The 20,096-nt window shown below is 44.4% G+C and overlaps 1 protein-coding gene across 5 annotated transcripts in view; it reads right to left on the bottom strand.

Moving 5' to 3' along the window:
• Nucleotides 1-20,096, bottom strand: part of PRR5 (proline rich 5) — a 155,320-nt gene that overhangs the window by 71,219 nt on the left and 64,005 nt on the right. Inside the window, exon 3 of one of the 5 annotated variants that reach the window (XM_090043784.1) lies at nt 17,848-17,961. The exons of 1 other annotated variant lie outside the window; for it this stretch is intronic. In XM_090043784.1, the coding sequence (XP_089899910.1) occupies nt 17,848-17,951 (104 nt within the window). In that variant the 5' untranslated portion in view covers nt 17,952-17,961. Of the gene's footprint in view, nt 1-17,847; nt 18,117-20,096 lie in introns of all 5 variants that reach the window. 3 more of the 5 variants (XM_090043781.1, XM_090043783.1, XM_090043782.1) reach the window with 3 other exon arrangements.

Raw genomic sequence — 20,096 nt, 5'->3', positions numbered from 1 at the left:
TTTTCAGCTGCCTAAATCTGGCATGCCTGTTCCAAAACTCTACATATTACTATTAGTGGTAAGTTACAGCCATTATACTCACCAGTGACAGTTTAAGGGGATTCTACATAAAGTCTTCCTCAAGTGAGTAAGTCTTTGTTAAATAAGTAATGGCTACAGGGTCAGGCCATAAAACAATCCCAAAATACATATGGGCTCAGAGTGGGCCCTGACATGATTAAACATGTCTCCTAACTCAAAGAATTTGGTTTTGAGGACAAAAGTGAAGCAATGGCAATTAACTTGCAGACTATCAACTCATTCCCTAGTTACCGGAAGGCAGATCTTTGCCTAATAATGCAAGACTATATTATATCCTTTCCCTGTTTTTCTAAGACCATAGATACCTGAAGTGATTAACCTAGGGGAAGTCAAACGGCTTCAATTTAAATAAGCTGAAAAAACATGAGGTAAGCCCTAGAAGACTTACAGTATAACCTCAACCCAACAGTGGCAACTTTATCATATTTTCAAATGGGCAGTGTTAGCGTTGGTTTGCCCACTTCCTGATTTAGCAAAAAGGTTCACCAACTGTATTCCTTTTTACCTTTCTGATGTGTAATGCTCTAGGGTCACAGTAACTGGATGCTACCTCCCACTTTAAATTCTGGCTTGTGGCCAGATTCTGCCCATTTCTGCTCAGAAACTATGTGTGAGAGAGAGACTGGAAACCTGTCTATACTGCTTTCCTCTAAGTTATCAATACCATGAAAGAAGTCTGAAGGCTGCTGGACCCAAGCAGACATTCTGAACCTTTTTGGTTTCGTGGGGAGAGTCAAAGGTCCAGCAAGCCTTCAGAAAGAATTATAGATGCATCATGAAACCTCAGGATCCCAGGTAGTTGTGAGGGCCCACATGCGTGATGGTCTTAGACTGCTGGTCTAAGGCCAAGCCAGGTGAGAGAAGGACTTTAATCACAGCTCCAGGGCACACTCTATACTAGAGCCAGACCAGATTTGGTCAGGAGATGCCAGTACTGAGCCACAGTTCATGGCAGATTCTGGAACATGAACTCTGAGGTGGAGATAGAGAATGTAGAGAATGGGAACATGTGGTCTATCTATCATAGTAATGCATTTGAGGAACTGCATGCCTGCAAAGCCATCAGTATCATGAAACTTAGGACATCTGTTGCCATATGAGAACAATACCCTTTCTATGGTGATACAAATCTGTTGCACAGCAGCACCAACAGTGAATTTTCTCATACCAAACAAATCTGCAACAGAGTGGCAGCAGTGGGCAGGGTGGCACATATTGTTCATATGCTTCTCCATGAACAGGAGCAACCTTCTCATACTCATATCCCTCTACCTTTCTGGGACTAGTTTTATTCAGCTTTCCAGGAAAATGCCCTTTCTCTTCCTGAAATTTTTCCATCACTGCTGGTCATCCCACATCCACCCCCAGTCCCAGGCCTGTTTACTGCAAAAAAAACAGTGGTCCACAGACTAGAGTTCAGCAAAAACTATTTGTCTGCTGGACTGCTTTGACTTGCAGGCAGGTCACCACGACCATGCAAACACAGGTCCACTAAGTGTTATGCCACACAAATACCCATATCTGCCTTTTGGTGCATTCCTGCTGTAGCAAGATTTGTAATTCCTCATTGATGCTGCTGAGGAGTAGCAATGCAATGCATACTCTGTAGTAAGAAGCCAGATACATCCCTGAGATCTGGCAATTGTTGGCATATGGTACATTAAGTAGATGAAGTGGGAATGCATCCCGGCTGTTGATATTAGTTTGTAAATGGTGCTGTCTTCCTCTTGGGAAGAGGTTTTTGGGTGAATTTAGGGATGATTTTAGCAGTTCACAGTTAAACTTGGAGATTTCCAAATGTCTCAAACTCCACTGACACAGGTAACCCACAAAGGACTAGGAGAAGGTTTGCCACAAAACCCCCTGTGGTGTCAGCTCTCTCCCATCATTGCTGATACAATTCTGCAGAGTCCCAGATGCGTGTCTAATTCGCAACATGTTAGCACAGATGGCTCATCTGTGTGTACCTGCCATAGGTAATTTGTCCAGGTTTGTCTCATGCTCATCTCTCATGGTTTACCCAAAGCATGTTCCCCAGCCGAATCCAATCATTGTTACTAGTATTACAAGTTGCTAAACTTCTCTGTGCCTTAGCTTCCCCATGTGTAAAGTGAAGATAATTTTTACCTCTAAAATCTTCTTTAAGATCAGCGGATAAAAACAATCCTATGAGAATCAATTATGATTACTAGAAGTGCATACAATTATTGTGCTTACTGTGCCCCTTTCAAAATGGGCACATGCACATGTGCCTGACTATGCAATTGTTACTGCGTAGTTTTTATGTACTTAAGCAAGTACTAAATGACTACGCAGTAATAGCTATTACTGCGCAGTCCCAGTGCTGCGCGGGTCATTTCTGATGCTACTGAGCAATAGCAACAAGCAGTAGGAACAAACTACTGTGCAGCAGCTCATTGCTACTGTGCTGTAGCATTAGCAATCATGGTTCATACCTGCCAATGTTACATTGTTGCCATGGGCAACTGGTGCCACCTTAGTTGGGGTGGGGGCACATAATACCATCCCAGCAACCAATAAGTCAGCAGAGGCAATTGGCGGGGGGGGGGCGACCCACCACAGCCAATCTCACTGACCAGTAGGGGGTCCCCACCATAGTAAGTCTTGCTAACGGGGGAACGGGTCCCCACCGCAGCCAACAAGAGAGCAACTGTCCTGCTCCCAGAAGCGGCCACACCGCTCCTGGAAGTGGCCATGGCACTTCATCCAGGCACTCACACTTCCCGGCTGGTGCTCCTGCCTGCCCCCGCTGCTTGTCACCTAAGTGGGGAGCATGGCCTGTCAGGGGGTGCACCACCTCTGTCTGGGGGTGTATGTGCACCCCTTATGCATCACTACTAATCGTCATAGTGATGAGCTCTGTCTTCCTAAATAGGGACCAGAACAGCCACCTCCCTGCTGGGCTCCCCTTGGGCCCAGGGGAGGCACACCTGGGCCACAGGTTAGCGAGGATTTAGTTAGGGAGCTTCTGGAGGCATTGAATGTATTCAAGTCAGCCGGCCCAAATGATCTCCACCCTAGAGTTCTAAAGGAACTGGCCGAGGTCATTGCAAGTCCCCGGCACAACTTTATGAGCACTCATGGTGCTCTGGTGAAGTCCCGGAGGACTGGAAGAGGGCCAACGTGGTCCCCATCTTCAAAAAAGGCAGGAAGAAGGACCCGGGAAACTATAGGCCGGTTAGTCTTACCTTGATCCTAGGCAAGCTGTTTGAGAAAATTATGCTGGCACACATCCAGGAGGGGCCAGCAGGGGACTGCATGCTTAGGGGCAGCCAACACGGGTTCATCAGTGGCAGGTCCTGTCAGACCAACCTCGTGGCCTTTTACGATCAGATCACCAGATCATTAGATGCAGGGGTAGCAGTGGATATAGTCTTCCTGGACTTCCGGAAGGCTTTTGACACTGTCTCTCACCCCGTTCTCATTAAGAAACCAGGGGGCTGTGGTGTAGACACCCACATAGTCAAATGGGTCGCCAACTGGCTGGTGGGCCGCACCCAGAGGGTGGTGGCGGATGGGTCCTTCTCAACCTGGAAGCACGTGGGCAGTGGGGTTCCTCAGGGTTCAGTCCTCGGGCCCGCACTGTTCAACATCTTCATCAGTGATTTGGATGAGGGGGTAAAAAGCACCATGTTCAGATTTGCTGATGACACTAAGATGTGGGGGGATGCGGGCACACTGGAAGGATGCAACAGGCTACAATCAGACCTAGACAGGTTACAGGGGTGGGCGGATGAGTATAGGATGGGTTTCAACACAGACAAGTGCAAGGTGATGCACCTCGAAAGGAACAACCGGCACCATACCTACAGGTTAGGGAACTCCCCTCTTGTCAGCATGGAGGCGGAAAGGGATCTGGGGGTCATCATTGACTCCAAAATGAACATGGGCCGGCAGTGTGGAGAGGCAGTTAGGAAGGCCAACCGCACCTTGGCATGCATCCACAGATGCATCTCGAGCAGGTCCAAAGAGGTGATCCTCCCCCTCTATGCGGCACTGGTCAGGCCGCAGCTGGAGTATTGCATCCAGTTCTGGGCACCACACTTCAAGAGGGATGTCGACAGCATCGAGAGGGTCCAGAGAAGGGCCACTCGTATGATCAGGGGACAACAGGGCAGGCCCTATGAGGAGAGGCTACGGGACCTGAACCTGTTCAGCCTCCAAAAAAGAAGGCTGAGGGGGGATCTTGTGGCCTGTTATAAACTAGTCAGGTGGGGATCAGCAGGCATTGGGGGAGTCACTGTTCTCCCGAGCACCGCCAGGAGTGACCAGGAATAACGGTCACAAGCTGGCAGAGGGTAGGTTTAGGTTAGATATCAGGAGGCACTACTTCACGGTCAGGGCGGCTAGGGTCTGGAACCAGCTTCCAAGAGAAGTGGTGCAAGCTCCTACCCTGGGGGTGTTTAAGAGGAGGTTAGATGAACATCTTGCTGGGGTCATTTGACCCCAGTATTCTTTCCTGCCATGGCAGGGGGTCGGACTAGATGATCTGCTCAGGTCCCTTCCAACCCTAGAAACTATGAAACTTTGCTGTAGCTTGTCACTATGGTGACAAAGCATTTCATTTAGACACACTCACTCTAAATAGTCTGACCTCTCAATCCTAACAGGCACAGCAGGAGATTTTTATATCATTGTACTGCTCTTCTTGTTTGCCTGTACTTGGGAATAGGCCTCATAGCTTGTTTGAAACTGGGAAGCAGAATTCCCCACCCTAAACTGCAGTGCATATTTCTAATGTGCTTATTCAACATGCCAAACTCCCACTGATGTTGCTGGCATTTCTGTGCATGAACACAAAATAGCAATTAAGATTTGCAGCACTGCTTAGAGACCAACAGTGGGTCAAATCAGATGGAGTTCACCATAAATACAGTCCAGGGTTCTAAGTCTTAACTTTGTTTAAATAATGCACCATATAGGAAACAAACATCTTTTTACTTTAATATTGTACTTGGATTCTTAATATGTTTTTAGACAGGGGTGGGCAAAATATGGCCCACAGGCGAGATCTGGCCCACTGAGCCATACTGTTTGGCCTGCAGGGCCCCTAGAAATTTTTTTAAAATTAATATTTATTTGCCTCTGGCTCCTGTCAAGTGACAGGATCCAGGGGCAGTAGGACCCAGCGGAAGCCACAGCAAGCTCCTGGAAGAGCAGGGCCCGCCTTGCACCTGCCCCAGCCAAGGGACTATCAGACTGTTCCCGCCCATGCCGGAGCAGGAACTTCAGTTAAGAGTGGGTCAGGGAGCATGTTGGTCCTCATCTGGCCATAGGACTGGGGTGGGGTGCTGGGAGCAAGGGGGTGCATTGGAGCCAGCACTGGTGGGACTAGAGCAGAGTGGATCTCTTCTCTCCATGCTTAGGCAGCCCGGCCAGGTGTGCCCCGGGTTCCTGCCACTTTGCTGGCACTGGCCCCGGGGCACTGCCCAGCTGTTGCTGATTCCCAACCCCCCTGTCCGACCCTGGGAGCTGCACAGGGGGCCCCTTGAGGATGCTGGGGATGACATGACCCAGTGGAGATGTGTCCCAGGGCGTGGGGAGGCAGCACAGAATTTCCATCCCATGCCTGAGGCATGGGCCAGCAACGGCCTGGCTGCCCCGCCCATGGAAGGCTCTGGTGGGTGCTGCCAGCCTGGGGGGAAGGCCTGGGCCCCCCTGCCCTGAAGAGGCCCAGTGGCAGCTCACTTCCTTGCCCCAGGATGGACAGGGATGCTGTGACAGAAGCAGGAGCAGATCCATGGCCACTTTTCTGCTCCAGGAGTTCCTGCAGCTGCAAGGAGCCCAGGGGCCCTCAGAAAGCTCTGGCTCCTGGTACAGCCTCCATGCCCATCCTGGGACCAGGGGCTGAGCTTCTGCCAGGCTGCTGGGCCCCTACGGGGCAGGGGGGGAGTGGGCCTTCCTCCCAGGGTGGCCGCACCCACCAGGGTTACCCGTGGGGGATGGGGGGGCAACCAGGCTGTTGCCATTCCAAGCCTCAGGTGCAGGTTGCAACTTCCTTGCCGCATTCCTGGACTTCCCGCGTCCTGGGCCATGTGCCACCCCCAGAGGCCTCAGGTGGCCCCCCGCACTGCCCCCAGGGCTGGCCAGGATCTTCCCTGGGGTCCCTGGCCTCCTGGAAGCTGCAAGAGCTGCTGAAACAGAAAAGCAGCCATGGCTCTGCTTTGGCTCCTGGTGCAGCCTCCCTGCTTGTCCCAGGGCCAGGGGGCAAGCTGCTGTCTGGCTGCCAGGCCCCTGGGGGGGTTGGGGGGTGGACTGGGCCATCCCCTCAGGGTGGTGGCAACCCCCAGGCCACCTGTGGGGTGGGGCATCTAGGCCTTTGCTGCCTCAAGCCTCAGGCACGCGATGCAAGTTCTGTACCATCTCCTTGGGCTTCCCGCATCCCAGGCCACATCCCCACTGACTCATGCCACCCCCAGTAGCTCCAGGAGTCCCCCAAACTGCCCCCAAGCCTGACAGGCCCTTCCCTAGCAGCCTCCAGCCTCCTGGCAGCAGCAGGAGCCACTGGAGTGCAAACATGGTCATGAGGCTTCCAACAGCAAGGGCCCAGCTGGCTCCCCCCTTGTAGCCATTCCTGCAAACCCCACAGCCACACCCTACTTCAGACACAATCACACATCCCACAAATATCACACACACATATCCACAGATCCTCACAAACCCCACATTCACCCACCCACCCATACCCTCCAACACTGTCGCACATCCCACACACTATACAAAAGTAAAACTACATTTTGAGCATTATGCAATCACTTCTACATATAAAGCACAAAAACACAGGTATCTGGACAAAAATATATTTTTAATTGGCATAATTTGGTTTTTTTTTCCAGTTCTAAGTTAGAAAACCCCCTTCTCTGAAGGAGTACTTCCAGGGGCAAGGGAGGGACTTCCAGTGGCAAGGGTCAGAGGTCAGGGCATGACTTCCAGTCCCAAAATGGTGACCAGGGGGCGGGGCACCTGTCAAGGGGCGGGGTTACCCATGCGGCCCTTGACAGCTTGCCAAAACTCACTAGGTGGCCCTCTGCCCAAAATAATTGCACATCCCTGTTTTAAGTGCTCAACTCAACCACTTTTCTTCTACCAAAGGAGCTATCTTCAACCACAGGCACCAAGTGAGCTTTGGGAAACACTTTGCTTCCCCCACCACCTTGATACTGAAAACATTAGTTTCCATGATGTCAATAGAGCCAGCAGAATTCAATATTGGATGTAGCAAGTGGAGAAATTTTTTTAGCACTGGAGAATTATTACATTGAGGACGTCTTGCTCCAACAGGCATTAAGATTCGTTGGCCATTTGAGGGAGCAACGCCTACAAGAGGACAAATATTTTGATTGCTGGCTGAGAGCAGAGTAACTGGGGAAGCTGATCTTGGCACCTGTTACCAACCACCATTCATTTTCACAGTGCAGAGACAGATACAATATTATGTAGTGAAGGGACCTAGCAGCCTCATTATCAGGAAAACAAAAGTGGTATGTCAGTCCAGTGAGAGTACAGCCCACTAGTCACAAATGCATAAACAAATCAGAAGAAAAAATACTACTCCCTCTCTGTCTCTCTCTCCCCACTTTCTTCCTCCCTCCCTCTTGTTCATTTAATGACATTTTTTCAAGATGCAAAATACCCCTTGTTTGAATCCCCCTCACGCACACAAATAATCTAATATGGTTGATTTTGGCTGGCTTGAACAGATGCACTCAATTAACAATCACTTGAAAATTGGCAGATAAATGTCTCTGGACACATTTACTGTTATGAGTAATATGTGAGGTACGATTAATGTAGTGAATAAAACAAGCATTCTTTGCATGCTCTTCTGTTCAGCAATTAACTTTGGAATGTTTTCCATCATCCTCTTGTAGAGCAGAATGATAAAAAGTACTGACTACACCCAAGAGCACTCTCTTGCTCTTTGATGATCCTTTCTAAATGAGGAGTTTTCTCTTTCCTGAGGCTCAACATTAACTAAAATCCAAAGAGGATGCCATCTCACACTGGGCATGCTTCTCAACAAATGTTAATGGAGATAAATGGATGCTTTCAAGCAGTAGTTTTCAAGCTACTGTTGCATTGTAGCAGAACTTCATCATCCAAGAACTGCCTGAGTATGAATGATCTGGGTTCTACTGTCTCCATAATTAACACAAACAAACCAGATTTGGGAAGAAGGAACCAAATCAGTTTTGAAATGATAGCTTTCTAAGCTGTTTGTGGTCTTCCTGCATGTGGACAAACTAACTGCTTAATGCTGAACCGTGCTCCAGTCACTTGCTTATGCTGTCATATGCACCATTTTGTTTTAGAATATGACCTGATATGTACACTAGATAAGGAGACAGGGAAGAGAGTGCTGGTTTTCCCTTCACACATCACAACTCCTCAGGAATTCTTCTTTTGGATATGAGTAATTCCCACTGACTCCTAATGGTAAGATCCTGTAGTGGAAGAAGACAGTGTCAGGAAAAGATTACTTTTATCTATCAAAGTAGGACAAAGCGATATAAAATCCAGGCAGCCTACAATTTTAGGAAGCAGTAGAACAGGCAAGGAATTATTTCAGGCAGGAGGATGCTTACCAAGTTTTGGCAAGCTGTTGAGGGCTGCATGGGTAGCCTCGCCCCTTGACAGGTGCCCCATCCCCTGGTTGCCATCTTGGGACCTGAAGTCCCACCCCCTAACCCCTGACCTTTGCCACCAGATGTCCCTCCCCTTGGCCCCAGAAGTACTGCTTTCAGCAAGAGGTTTTGCCATCTTGGAACCAGAAAAATACCAAATTATATTCTAAAAAGCAAACATCTAAAACATTCATTAATTTGATTTCAAAAAAATATTTTCCCCCTGGTTTACATGCTGTCACGATGTGGGGTACCAGGGATGGCAGTGATGCCCCTAGGGCTCCATGACCGTGCCAGCTTCATCCTGTGGGTGCCTTCTAGCCTCATCTGCCACATCTTGTTGGTTTAGATAATAGATAGGGAGGCTGCCCTCTAGTTGCTGCGCAGTCATGGTCCTGATGGACCCCACTAAACCCTGCGAGTTCTTAGAACCCTTGTTGGGTCCCACTCTAAGTAGGTGCCTCGCAAGACACCTAAGGCCTGATGGGCTAGATACATGGCTCCAAAACCGCCTCTTTACCACACCCCATGCCTCACAGATGGTATATTAATGTAATGAGGTCTTGGTTTAATTCAGACTTCTGTTATCACTGGACTCGCTGCAGCCCCATCTCCACACCCTCTCTAGCGCTGGGCCTAAAATCAAGTCTTATGCTTGTATATTGTGGGGAGGTGGGTATAGGTTTGTGGGGAGCTGTAGGTATGTGGGGTGAGGGAGCATGTGGGTATCTGTGTGGATATGTGGGGTGCAAGTGGTCTCTCCTTCTGCTTGCACACATCCCCATAGCGGCGAGGCCTCATGCTCCCCAGTTCAGCCATGCAGCCAGGAGCCACATGGTGCTAGAGCAGGACAGGGGCAGGAAGCAAGGAATTAGCTCAGGGTAGGAAGGGCTGGGCTTCTGTTGCCAGCTCCCCCTGGGTCCTACTGCCCTTGGGCCCTGTCATCTTTGACAGGCAACCAGGAGCAGATAAATATTTTCTAAATTTTTTTTTAGAGGCCCCGCAGTCCAGATACAATGGCCTGGTGGTATCTTTCCCACCCCTGCTGTAGAGTGGTTTTTTTGTTTTGTTTTGTTTTTTGGGAGGGGGGGAGAAATCACACTATGAATATATTATGTATAGAGTTATGGGCCAGCACCTCAACTGGTGTGAATCGGGTTTGATTCACTGATCAATCAGCTGAAGATCTGATACAACAGTTAGGTGTAACTGGAATAAATGAAAGGTCTAGAGAATATCAAGCCCACATCACTCATTGACTGAAGGAATGGAAAAGAAACTAGAGTATGAAAATCATTCTCATCTTTTCCATCTGAAAGCAAAATACTCTCAGACTTAAAATGTTTTGTGAAATTCTATCAATTTTCCTGAAGTTTCATTCTGTAGAAAAAACAGAACAGAAAGAAAACAAAAACCCTGAAAAAGTCTCATTTTTGGAACAAAACACTTGAATTTTCACTTTGAGATAAGTTTCTGGTTTTTTTCAGACCTTTTCCCACTTTGTCTTAAATTACAGATTGTAAAGCAAAGTCACAGTCAAAATTAAGTCTTGGTAGGATGTTTGATTTAATCTAATTATTTTATTTCTTTGTGAATAGCATTTTAAAAAAGATTCAGGATTTATTTGAAATTATAACAAAATCAACTAACAAAATCCTTTGCTAAGTTTATTTTTCTATCCTCTACACAGTGTTAATGGATACTCAATGAAAGTACAGAAAAATATAATGAATGTAAGTGAACAATTACTTTCAGTCGGTTGCTCAAGACCGGAAATTATCTGTCAGTGGCAATCACTAGCGCACATTTCCCTATAGTATAAGAACACTGCAGGCTGAAAAGGCAAACACATATATATATATATCTGTGTGTACAAAGACAATATGGTATAAGAAATGAAACATGAACAAAGGTACATGTGAACACAATACAATACAGTGGAACATACTCGTGTCCAGGTTACTTATCTAAAATAAAGGACTAATCAAGTATTTTCTAAGCATCAGTACAAGTCTACTAAAACATATCACAAGAGGCAAAGAAGCAGCATAGCTATGACTTGCCAAAGATAAGAATGCTTTCTGACAGGAAGTCCACTCTATCCTCACTGGGGGACTTGTCAGGAGCTGCACTAATCTCTCTTATTTATATATCGCACAGAAACCACAGACTGCAGTTAATCGTCATGAGAAAATTCACAATAACGGAAGGAAAAATGAATTTGCAGTGATAAAAAGAAGAGGTCTGAAACCAGCTGACCATATATCTCCTCTAACTTTTCTAGAGCTTGTATATCCTGGTGTTTACCTGACTTTTCTCTCACAAGATCAAGACTACAGAATCTGCTAACCCTGTGACCTGGGATGCAGTATGGGTCTCTGAATGAATGGGGGAGGCAACCTAGTGACAGATGATGAGGAAAAGGCTGAAGTACTAAAGGCCTTTTTCACCTTGGTCTTCACAGGCACACCCAGCTCCCAGACTACTGCAGATGGCAGCACAGTTTGGGGACAAGGTGAACAGCCCTCAATGGTGAAAGAACAAGTTAGGGACTATTTAGAAAAGCTGGATGTGTAAAAGTCCATGATGCTGGATGCCATGCATGCGAGGGTGCTGAGGGTGTTGGCTGATATGATTGCAGAGTCCCTAGCCATTTTCTTTAAAAAATTGTGGTGGGGGGGGGGAGGGTTAGAAGTTCCAGATGATTGGAAAAGGGCAAATATAGTGCCCATCTTTAAGAAAAGGGAAGAAGGAGGATGCAGGGAACTACAGACCAGTCACAGGCTCACCTCAGTCCCTGGAAAAATCTTGGAGCAGGTCCTCAAACAATCTATTTCTAAGCAAGCTACCAAATGCTGTAGCTTGGAGAAGAAGGTGATTAGGAACAGTCAGCATGGATTCACCAAGAGCAAATCATGCCTGACCAACCTGATTGCCTTCTATGATGAGAAAACTGGCTCTGTACATGTGGGGAAAGCAAATATATACCTTGACTTTAGCAAGGCTTTTGACACCCTCTCCCACAGCATTCTTGCAAGTAAGCTGAGGAAGTATGGGTTGGATGCATAGACTAAGGTGGATAGAAAGCTGGCTGGATTGTTGGGCTCAATGGATAGTAATCAGTGGCTCAACAATATCTAGCTGGCAGCCAATATCAAGGGGATGGTCCTGGAGCCAGTTTTGTTCAATATCTTTATTAACAATCTGGAAGATGGGATGGATTGCACCCTCAGCAAGTTTGTGGATGAGGGGTGTAGTAGTGAGGGGTGGAGGAAAGGACTACGATTCAGAGTGTTCTAGACAAATTGGGGGGTTGGCCTAAAAAAAGTCTCATGAGGTTCAACAAGCACAGATGCACTTAGGACAAAAGAATCCTGTGCATCATTACAACCTGGGGACTGACTGGCTAAGCAGCAGCTCTGCAAAAAAGGACCTGGGGTGACAGTGGACAATAAGATGGATGAGTCAGCAGTGCACCCTTGTTGCCAGAAAGGCTAACAGCATACTGGGCTGCATTAGTAGGAGTGTTGCCAGCAGATCAAGGGAAGTTATTAACAGTAATTATTCTGCTGTATTCTGCACTGGTGAGGCCACATCTGGAGTACTATGTCCAGTTTTGGGCCCCACACTATAGAAAAGATGTAGACAAGTTGGAGAGTGTCCAGGAGAGAGCAATAAAAATGGTTCTGGGGCTGGAGCACATGACTTATGAGAAGAAACTGAGGGAATTAGGTTTATTTAGTCTGCAGAAGAAAAGACTGAGGGGGGATTTGATGGCTCCCTTTAACTACCTGAAAATTGGTTCCAAAGAGGATGGACCTAGATTGGTCTCAATGGTGACAGATGACAGAACAAGGAACAATGTTCTCATGTTGGAACAAGAGAGGTTTAAGTTGGATATTAGGGAAAACTAGGAGGATGGTAAACCAGTGAAACACGTTACATAGAGAGGTGGTAGGATCTCCATCTTTGGGGGTTTGTAAGGCCTGGCTTGACAAAGCCCTGGCTGGAATGATCTAGTTGGGGACAGTTCTGCTTTGAGCAGGAGGCTGAACTAGATGACCTCCTGAGGTCCCTTCCAATGCTAATTTTCTATGATTCTATGATCCAAAACTTCCAGTGATTTCCATAGATGTAATGGGTGCTCAGCAAATCTCAAATCATCACCCTAAAGCTGTTATTTGCATTTTTTAAGGAACTGAGGTCTTCCCAATAGTTTTTTTTAAAAGAGTTGAAGAACAATGGTAAAACTGTGGTTATGCACTTTTGCGTGGATTCTGACCCCATTTATTCATGTCATGTTCACTGTCCTTCCTACTTGCTATTTCCAAACTTACATATGTATGAAAATGAGTTGTTTCTGCAAAATATTTAGATAGTATTGTTTGATTATGTAATGTTTGCTGTTTAATAAATCAAGAACCACATTCACATGCAAAAAAATGGCATTGTTGAGAACGCCAAAGTATTCATTATTTACTACTTACTATTCTCCCGTTTAAAAAGTTCCAGTCAACTAGTCAGTAGAAACAATAGTGTGTGAGTAGCCAGGCACACTGAAAAACCCAAATAAATTTTATTAAAATAACTATTCCAGATGAGCATTCTGGAAGAGCTATTTCCATATATAAATATATTAAAATAACTCTTCATATATGATCTATATAAAGACAATCATATTTCCAAATAGGAGGGGGGGTGTTATTTGTTGTACTTTAATTCATATTTAAAGTCTAATTTTCAGAACCAACTTAGGTATGTAAACAGCTTAAGGTCTCATGCAGGAGAAAAATGAATGTCTGTAAGAGTGTACAGATGTTCAGGCTTTTTCTTCCACAGTAAAAATTGTCACTCCAGGAGGAGAAAAATAATCTGGGAACAGCAAAGATTAAGGTGAGTTTCTCCTGGAAAAGTGAATTTCTGTATATGCCATAAGTCTCTCTGAAATACATGGGTGCTTTCCTACATGTCTCAGTATATCTCTACCCTAGGTCTGTGCTGTTCTTGAGGCTGCTGCTGCTGAGAAACAAGCTTCACCTTCCCTCTCCCACACCACACAATCCGAACTCAGAACTGAGGTAGTGAAAGTGATCCAGGTCATTCCAGAGATTTTTGTTTCTTGTAATCTCGAGAGCAGAAATCCTAAAGAGCAGTAGAGTAAATGTGGACCATCCTACAGAAGCATAACCACCAGGGTGCCCAGCTGCATACCCCTTTGAGGACAGGGGTATCCAAGAGCTGGTGCCTTCCTAAGCCACTTCTGAAACAGGATTGAGGCTCTGAAAATTTTGTTCAAAACAAACAATTCCAATGTATTGTTAGCTGAAATTAAGCTGTGTCAAGCAACCCATGACAAGAAATCAGTTTGCAAAAGTCAAAGCCTTCAATGCTTTACAGTCATTTTTAATTGCACTTATGAAGGCAGACAGTTTAAGTGACTTCTCTAAGGTGCGATAAGAAGTTGACATCAAGGCTGAGTATGGAATTACAGAGTTCATCATGTCTGACTGTTTCTCTGTTCAGCCACTAACTATTGCTATCTCTGAAAATTCCAAAGAGGGCTAGGAAAGGAGACGGCAAGTCCTTGGACCAAAACAAAATACCTCCACAGAACTAGCAATTGTGGGAAAAGGGAAACTGTGTGATAGGCTTGAAAAATTAGGAAACTGAATGGTAATCTGAAAAAGCTCTGTATTTTTAACTGAAGATGAAACATGGTCTCTCCTGGGGAATGAGTCAGTGTACACACTACATTCTTGTAAACCAAGTTCAAACAGGAAAACTTCCTGATCACATTTCACTGCTTGGATCTGTGGCTGATTTTACTATTGTAACACAAACTTCTTTCTTCCTATACTTTGGATCCTTTTATTCACTAATTATCTGTCCTTCAACTTGCTCTCAGTCTTACCCCTTTATCTCTGATGCCAAGGGGAATGTAAGATTCATTTCCCTATAGGCTTTTCCCACAGCAGAACTTAGCCAATATCAACCGCTCATTAGACAGGGTGTGCCGACTCAGTCATAAAGCAAATGTCTCCACGTGTTTTCTCTACTTTAAAAAGGCTCCCCTTGGCTAAAGATTATAAAACTGTGGGCTTCTCAGTCCAATTGGTTTAGTCAGAATTCAGCCCTGCAGCAGAAAACAAGCAGTTTGAGACAATGCTAGTGAAAGAATCAAAGTTATTTCAATCCCATGCAAATTCTATGAGCTGTATTGAAGCTGAATTATTCAATTATTCTGCCAGGGCTTGCTTATAAATGTACGCTGGCTGAGGAGTTGGTACACAATGCTTCTGGGATTCATGGGAAAATGGATGCTGAAGAGGCCACACTGCAAAGATTAATTTACATAGTAGTGGGCACAAACTCAGCAGTGACTTCCCTTTGATATGACAATTTCAAGTAGCTTCACAGTATACTAGCTTTGGAGATGAAGGAAAAAAACATGCAGAAGAATAAACCTTGTGTGCTGAGTAGAAATTAATTAGCCTTTTATAGTCCGCCCTCACACAGCTGCAGAGGGCAAAAGTCACCCTATAAAAAATACAATCACAAGGGCTTAAACTGATATAAACATAACCAATTCGATAAAGAAATATCACTAGACAGCCAGACTGGGGCAATCCAAAGTTTGCTTATGTGAGGGGGGAACAGAGCGTCAGTAGACCTAAAGAAGAATGTGGGAAAGGGAGAATGGAGGGTGTATTGATTAACTCCTCTGAGGCTCCCATTAGTATAACACGGGAAACCTTAATAAAATGAAGAGGACCCCGACTAGTAACTAGATGCTGAGATTGAACCAACTGAGAATGTCAGGTGCAGGGTATGACATGGAGTGCTACTTCACATCCCGCTATATGAGTTTTGTGAGATGCCTCTCTAAAATGCAGATACACCCCCACCCTATGCCACATCCAGACACAGATGCTAACATTAAGCAAGTTACCAGAAGCTAAGATTTAAATACACTAAAGTCACGCTTGCTGAGAAGAGAAAGCATTTTTTTGCACCTTATGACTACCTTGATAAGCAAGAATCTTTAATATTTTTCACACAACTAAACAATACAAATAATTCTCTTACATAAAACAAGTATATTTTTATGAATCAAAGGCTCATGTTCAATTACACAGCATCCCATAGCTTGTTATAGCAGCTGCTTTTGCTTTTGTTTTATAGCAACAGACAAAGAAACCAACAGCTGTTATGTATGACCAACATTTTCAAAAGTGGCCACTGATCTTGGTGACTCAAAGCTTAAGTACCCAACTTAAGATATTTACACAAGAAGCCCAATTTTTACAGACAGCTGGTCATCCATCCTTTGAAAATCAAGTTTTAAGAACCTCAAATTGGACACCCAAAAGGTACAAGTAACAGCTATAAAGCTAGACAACTTCACAGGTAATTGATCCAAAGTAGTAATAACCAAACCATCATTTAGGCTCAACAGTCCCAAGCTGAAATGAAGACACATGCTCCAAAGCATAAAGTATTACTGAAAGTACGAAAACCCTTACAGCCAAGATGGAATCTGAGCCCTTTGGAAGGCCAAAAAGAACCCTACTTATCACCTTGCTCTAGCGCAGAAAATGCTTTGTATTATTTAATAGACAGCAAAAGGACTGTACTTAGCACACTCTAATAAAAATGTTCCTATTTTGTATTATTTATTAAAACTTTGGAGCATTGTAATGCACACATGCCAACGTCCATTTTCCCTGAAAAACTGAGATGTGTGAATCTCTGGTCGTAAGGCAGCAGCTTTGCTTCGTTCTCTGGAGTGGTTTCAGAGCTGTGTGCAACAGAGCAGCCGAATGGTGGCATGTTCATGTTGAAGGAGAATGATGACCTCATGGCCAAGAGGCAAGGTCAGTCATCAAGTTCACAAGCCAGTGAAGAAATTACTCACATGTTTCTGACTTAAACAACATGTGATGTGGGTGTTAATTAAACCTGGTTAAATATGCAGGAGACCTTGCAGGTCTCCTATAAACAGATGAAAGTCTCATATTTGGCAGTTCCTGGCTGGTGTTTTGTCTGAAAAGCAGTTAATAGGAGCATATTTATTTTCATTTTCCCCATGTGAACAGGGGATTGCAAGATTCCCTTCCACACAGTCCCTCAGTCTGGAACTTCCCCTTTACCACTATGACTGGCATGTACCCCACTCCCCACTCCTTGCCAATAAAAGCTGTCAGGACACAATTATGAAAAAGCTTCAAGGGCCATGTCCTACATTGAGGGTAAGATCAGCTCTCTTGATTCCATTGGGCCTACTGGAGTGCTGCTCAGCATGAATAAGGATAGCCAAATCTAGCCCTCATTAGCACCATCACCTAGACTCCCTTTGCTTAAGTTGCAAGTCTAATAAAGAGCTCATAAATTTGCTCAGCTTCAGTATCTTAGAGCCCAATTCTATTTTTAAAAGTGACATGAACTTTTTTTTAGTTTGAGTGCTATCGACTTTAATTATACTTAGGGTCCAAAGTGGTTAAGTCAGTTATGAAATTGGAAGTCAAACTCATAAGTCCCCTAGATGCTTTGGAAAATTTTAATCTGAGCACTTAAACTGCTAGAATATTTTACTCTATTTTTTGACAAGCAGTAACAGACTTAACATGTATACATACAATAAGCATTTATACATACAATATTTACAGCAAGTAAAAGAAATAATTTCCTTTTAATTCCAAAGCGCACAGAAAGCAGAGTAAGGCAGAATGCATACTTTTTTTAATGCAACAAAATCAACCCTGAGCTAAGATATCTAGCAAGAGACACATTTGTATCTTGGTCCTTTAAAAGAGTCATTTCCTGTCAGAATGAAGTGCAGGCTGAGCCATTTGCAGGAAGGGATAGTCTATTTTCTATCAGTATTCAGAGAAAGATTAACAGCAGCTAGAAAAAAGCTGCTCCTGTTTTTTTACTGAAAGTATACCCTGGTACATGCAATGTATCATTGCAGAAACCTGGAACATTGTCTACTTCACCAGCTGGGATTTTCTTCCCAGCAATGCAGACTGTACAAAAATATAAAAAAGATGATAATTATGGTGTTAATTATGCCAGCTACCATGGGGAAGCTTTGCGGTAAGTACAACATGCAAAAACTTACCTGTTCCAGGTAGCGTTGGAGCAGGCCCTTCGCTGCTGGTTCCCCCGCTCATCTAAGGCTGCCTGCTCTCTCTTGCCCAGATCACTGAGGCTGGGCGAACTCATGAACTTCAACCTGCGAAGAGTCCTCATGGTCAAATGTGTGCTTGCGCGTGGCAGCTACAGATACACCATCCTTTTTACACACACACACACGCAGCTGGAGCAGCAGCAGCAGCAGCAGCAGAAGCAATGCGAGCAGTTCTCTCCGTCTGCTGTTCAAAAAAGAAACTTAAAAAAAGAAGAAGAGAGAACCAGTCTCTACGGAGCACACCTCTGCCAGCAAGAAAACAAACCTTTAATCAGATCAACTCTGACGTCATACTCTGTGGTTAATAATTTCTCCAGTCCTTTTAAAAAAGGAAAGTTGAACTCCTTGCTGCTGCTCTAACACTTTCTGGGCCCCCTTTTTAAACAGCAGCTGCCCAAAAAAGAAATATTTTCCTGCACCCTGACCTCACTAGAAATGATGACTGATTTCAACATGCTGCATGCTCCACCTGTCGTGGGAATCACTCCTTTACTAAGTCAACTGGTTTTTTGAGTTTTGGGGGGGGGAGGGGGAGATGCCTTCTCTCTCTCTCTCCCTCCCTCTCTCTCTCACTTCCTTCTCATAACTGGAAATGAAACCAGAGGGCAACGGACAAAAAACCCCACGCAACCAATACTGACTCACTGAGACTTTATTGGAAAGTTTCACAACTACCCTGCTACATTAAGACATTTACACATGCTCACACATGCACACATTACTATTTGCCTCAGAGGCTGTTTAAGCTGAAAATGTCTGATAAGCTACAAGAGTGAAAATATAAAAAAGGAAAATAAAGGAAGTAAATAAATAAGAAGTAGAAGCTGGTGTTTTCATTTTTAGGAATTTCAAAAGCTAAACAGTTTTAAAAAGGGTTTCTCTCTCTTTTTTTAATTTCTTGGACTTTTTTTAAAGTCAAGATAACAGATCTACAACTTGGCACATATTTAGTCTCAGCAACAGCCTCAGCTGTCTTATCTCTGTAAGGAAGAACAACCTGCTCTCTATTGGACTTAATTTAATGCTGGAAGATTTTAGCTAGCATCCGACTTATTGACACTTTCAAGAATTTGCTTGGAAATCAGAATGATTGCCTTGTTTCTTTGTTACCAAAGCAGTAAACTCAATATCTTTCTAATGACTTAAAAAAACCCTCTAAACATCAGGTAGAATGTGCAGAAGGTGAGCATTAAGGCAATATTTGGAATCAAACTGTTGCCCTCTGGGCACATCGACACCAGATGCTAATTGCGCAATAGTCAAATAACACTGTGTAGTAGCACATCACAGCACGCACAGAGCTGATACACTACTGTGCAGTAGCATCACCAAAAAGGTATTTGCCAGCACTACTGCACAGTAATTCCAATTACTGCGCATTTATTTAGTACTTGATGATAAAAAGTACTAAATAAACGCACAGGAACTACTGAGCAGTATCTTCCTGTGTAGATGTGACCTCTGTGTAGATGTGACCTCATACTCCTGCTAGTAGACTCCTGCAGTCTACAAATAGTTTGACTGGAACCAGGGCCACTCAGTGAGTAATAGTCTCAGTATTTCGACCTTCATTTTGGGATAAATTCTCACAGAACGTACTTTATTTTTTATTCCATCTGTTTTTCTTGTATGTTAATTGCTGTTGCTCAGGTTTTGGATACATTTAAGTATATGAATGTTAATAACTATAACCCAAGTTAGAGGAATGAATGATATTTTTACATTCATGCCTGCTACCCTAACTGAATTTGTCATTTTAAAAAAATGTCAAAAAACAATATTTTTTCCCTGCAATTTGGTTGTTCTGGGCATACAAATGTGTTTTTCAGAATTTACATCCTTGAGTCCTGTTATTCAGGGGAGCAGGCTGTTGTACCACTTAGGAAAACACATCCGTTTTATCTGGAGCAATATTAATGGGGTTACCTTAATACTAGCAGCCCTCCTGTCCCCAAACCCTGAGTACAGGAGATAACCATTATATTGTATGAAACATAAAATTTCCCTTTTAAAGGGAACTAGAATGGCATAGCTAATCTAAGGACAAAGACATTGTTATACCTAGTCTCCTCCAGATGTTTACACCCCTCAAACAAACCAATAACAATCCACTCTGCAAAATGCAGAAAAAGAAAGCACACAATATATCACTGTATTCTAAGGAATGAGATGCCTTCCAC

This window comes from Crocodylus siamensis, chromosome 4, assembly GCF_052110815.1.
Source record: "Crocodylus siamensis isolate JL-2025a chromosome 4, ASM5211081v1, whole genome shotgun sequence".
Taxonomy (NCBI): domain Eukaryota; kingdom Metazoa; phylum Chordata; order Crocodylia; family Crocodylidae; genus Crocodylus; species Crocodylus siamensis.
This window is presented reverse-complemented; position numbering and strand designations above follow the sequence as displayed.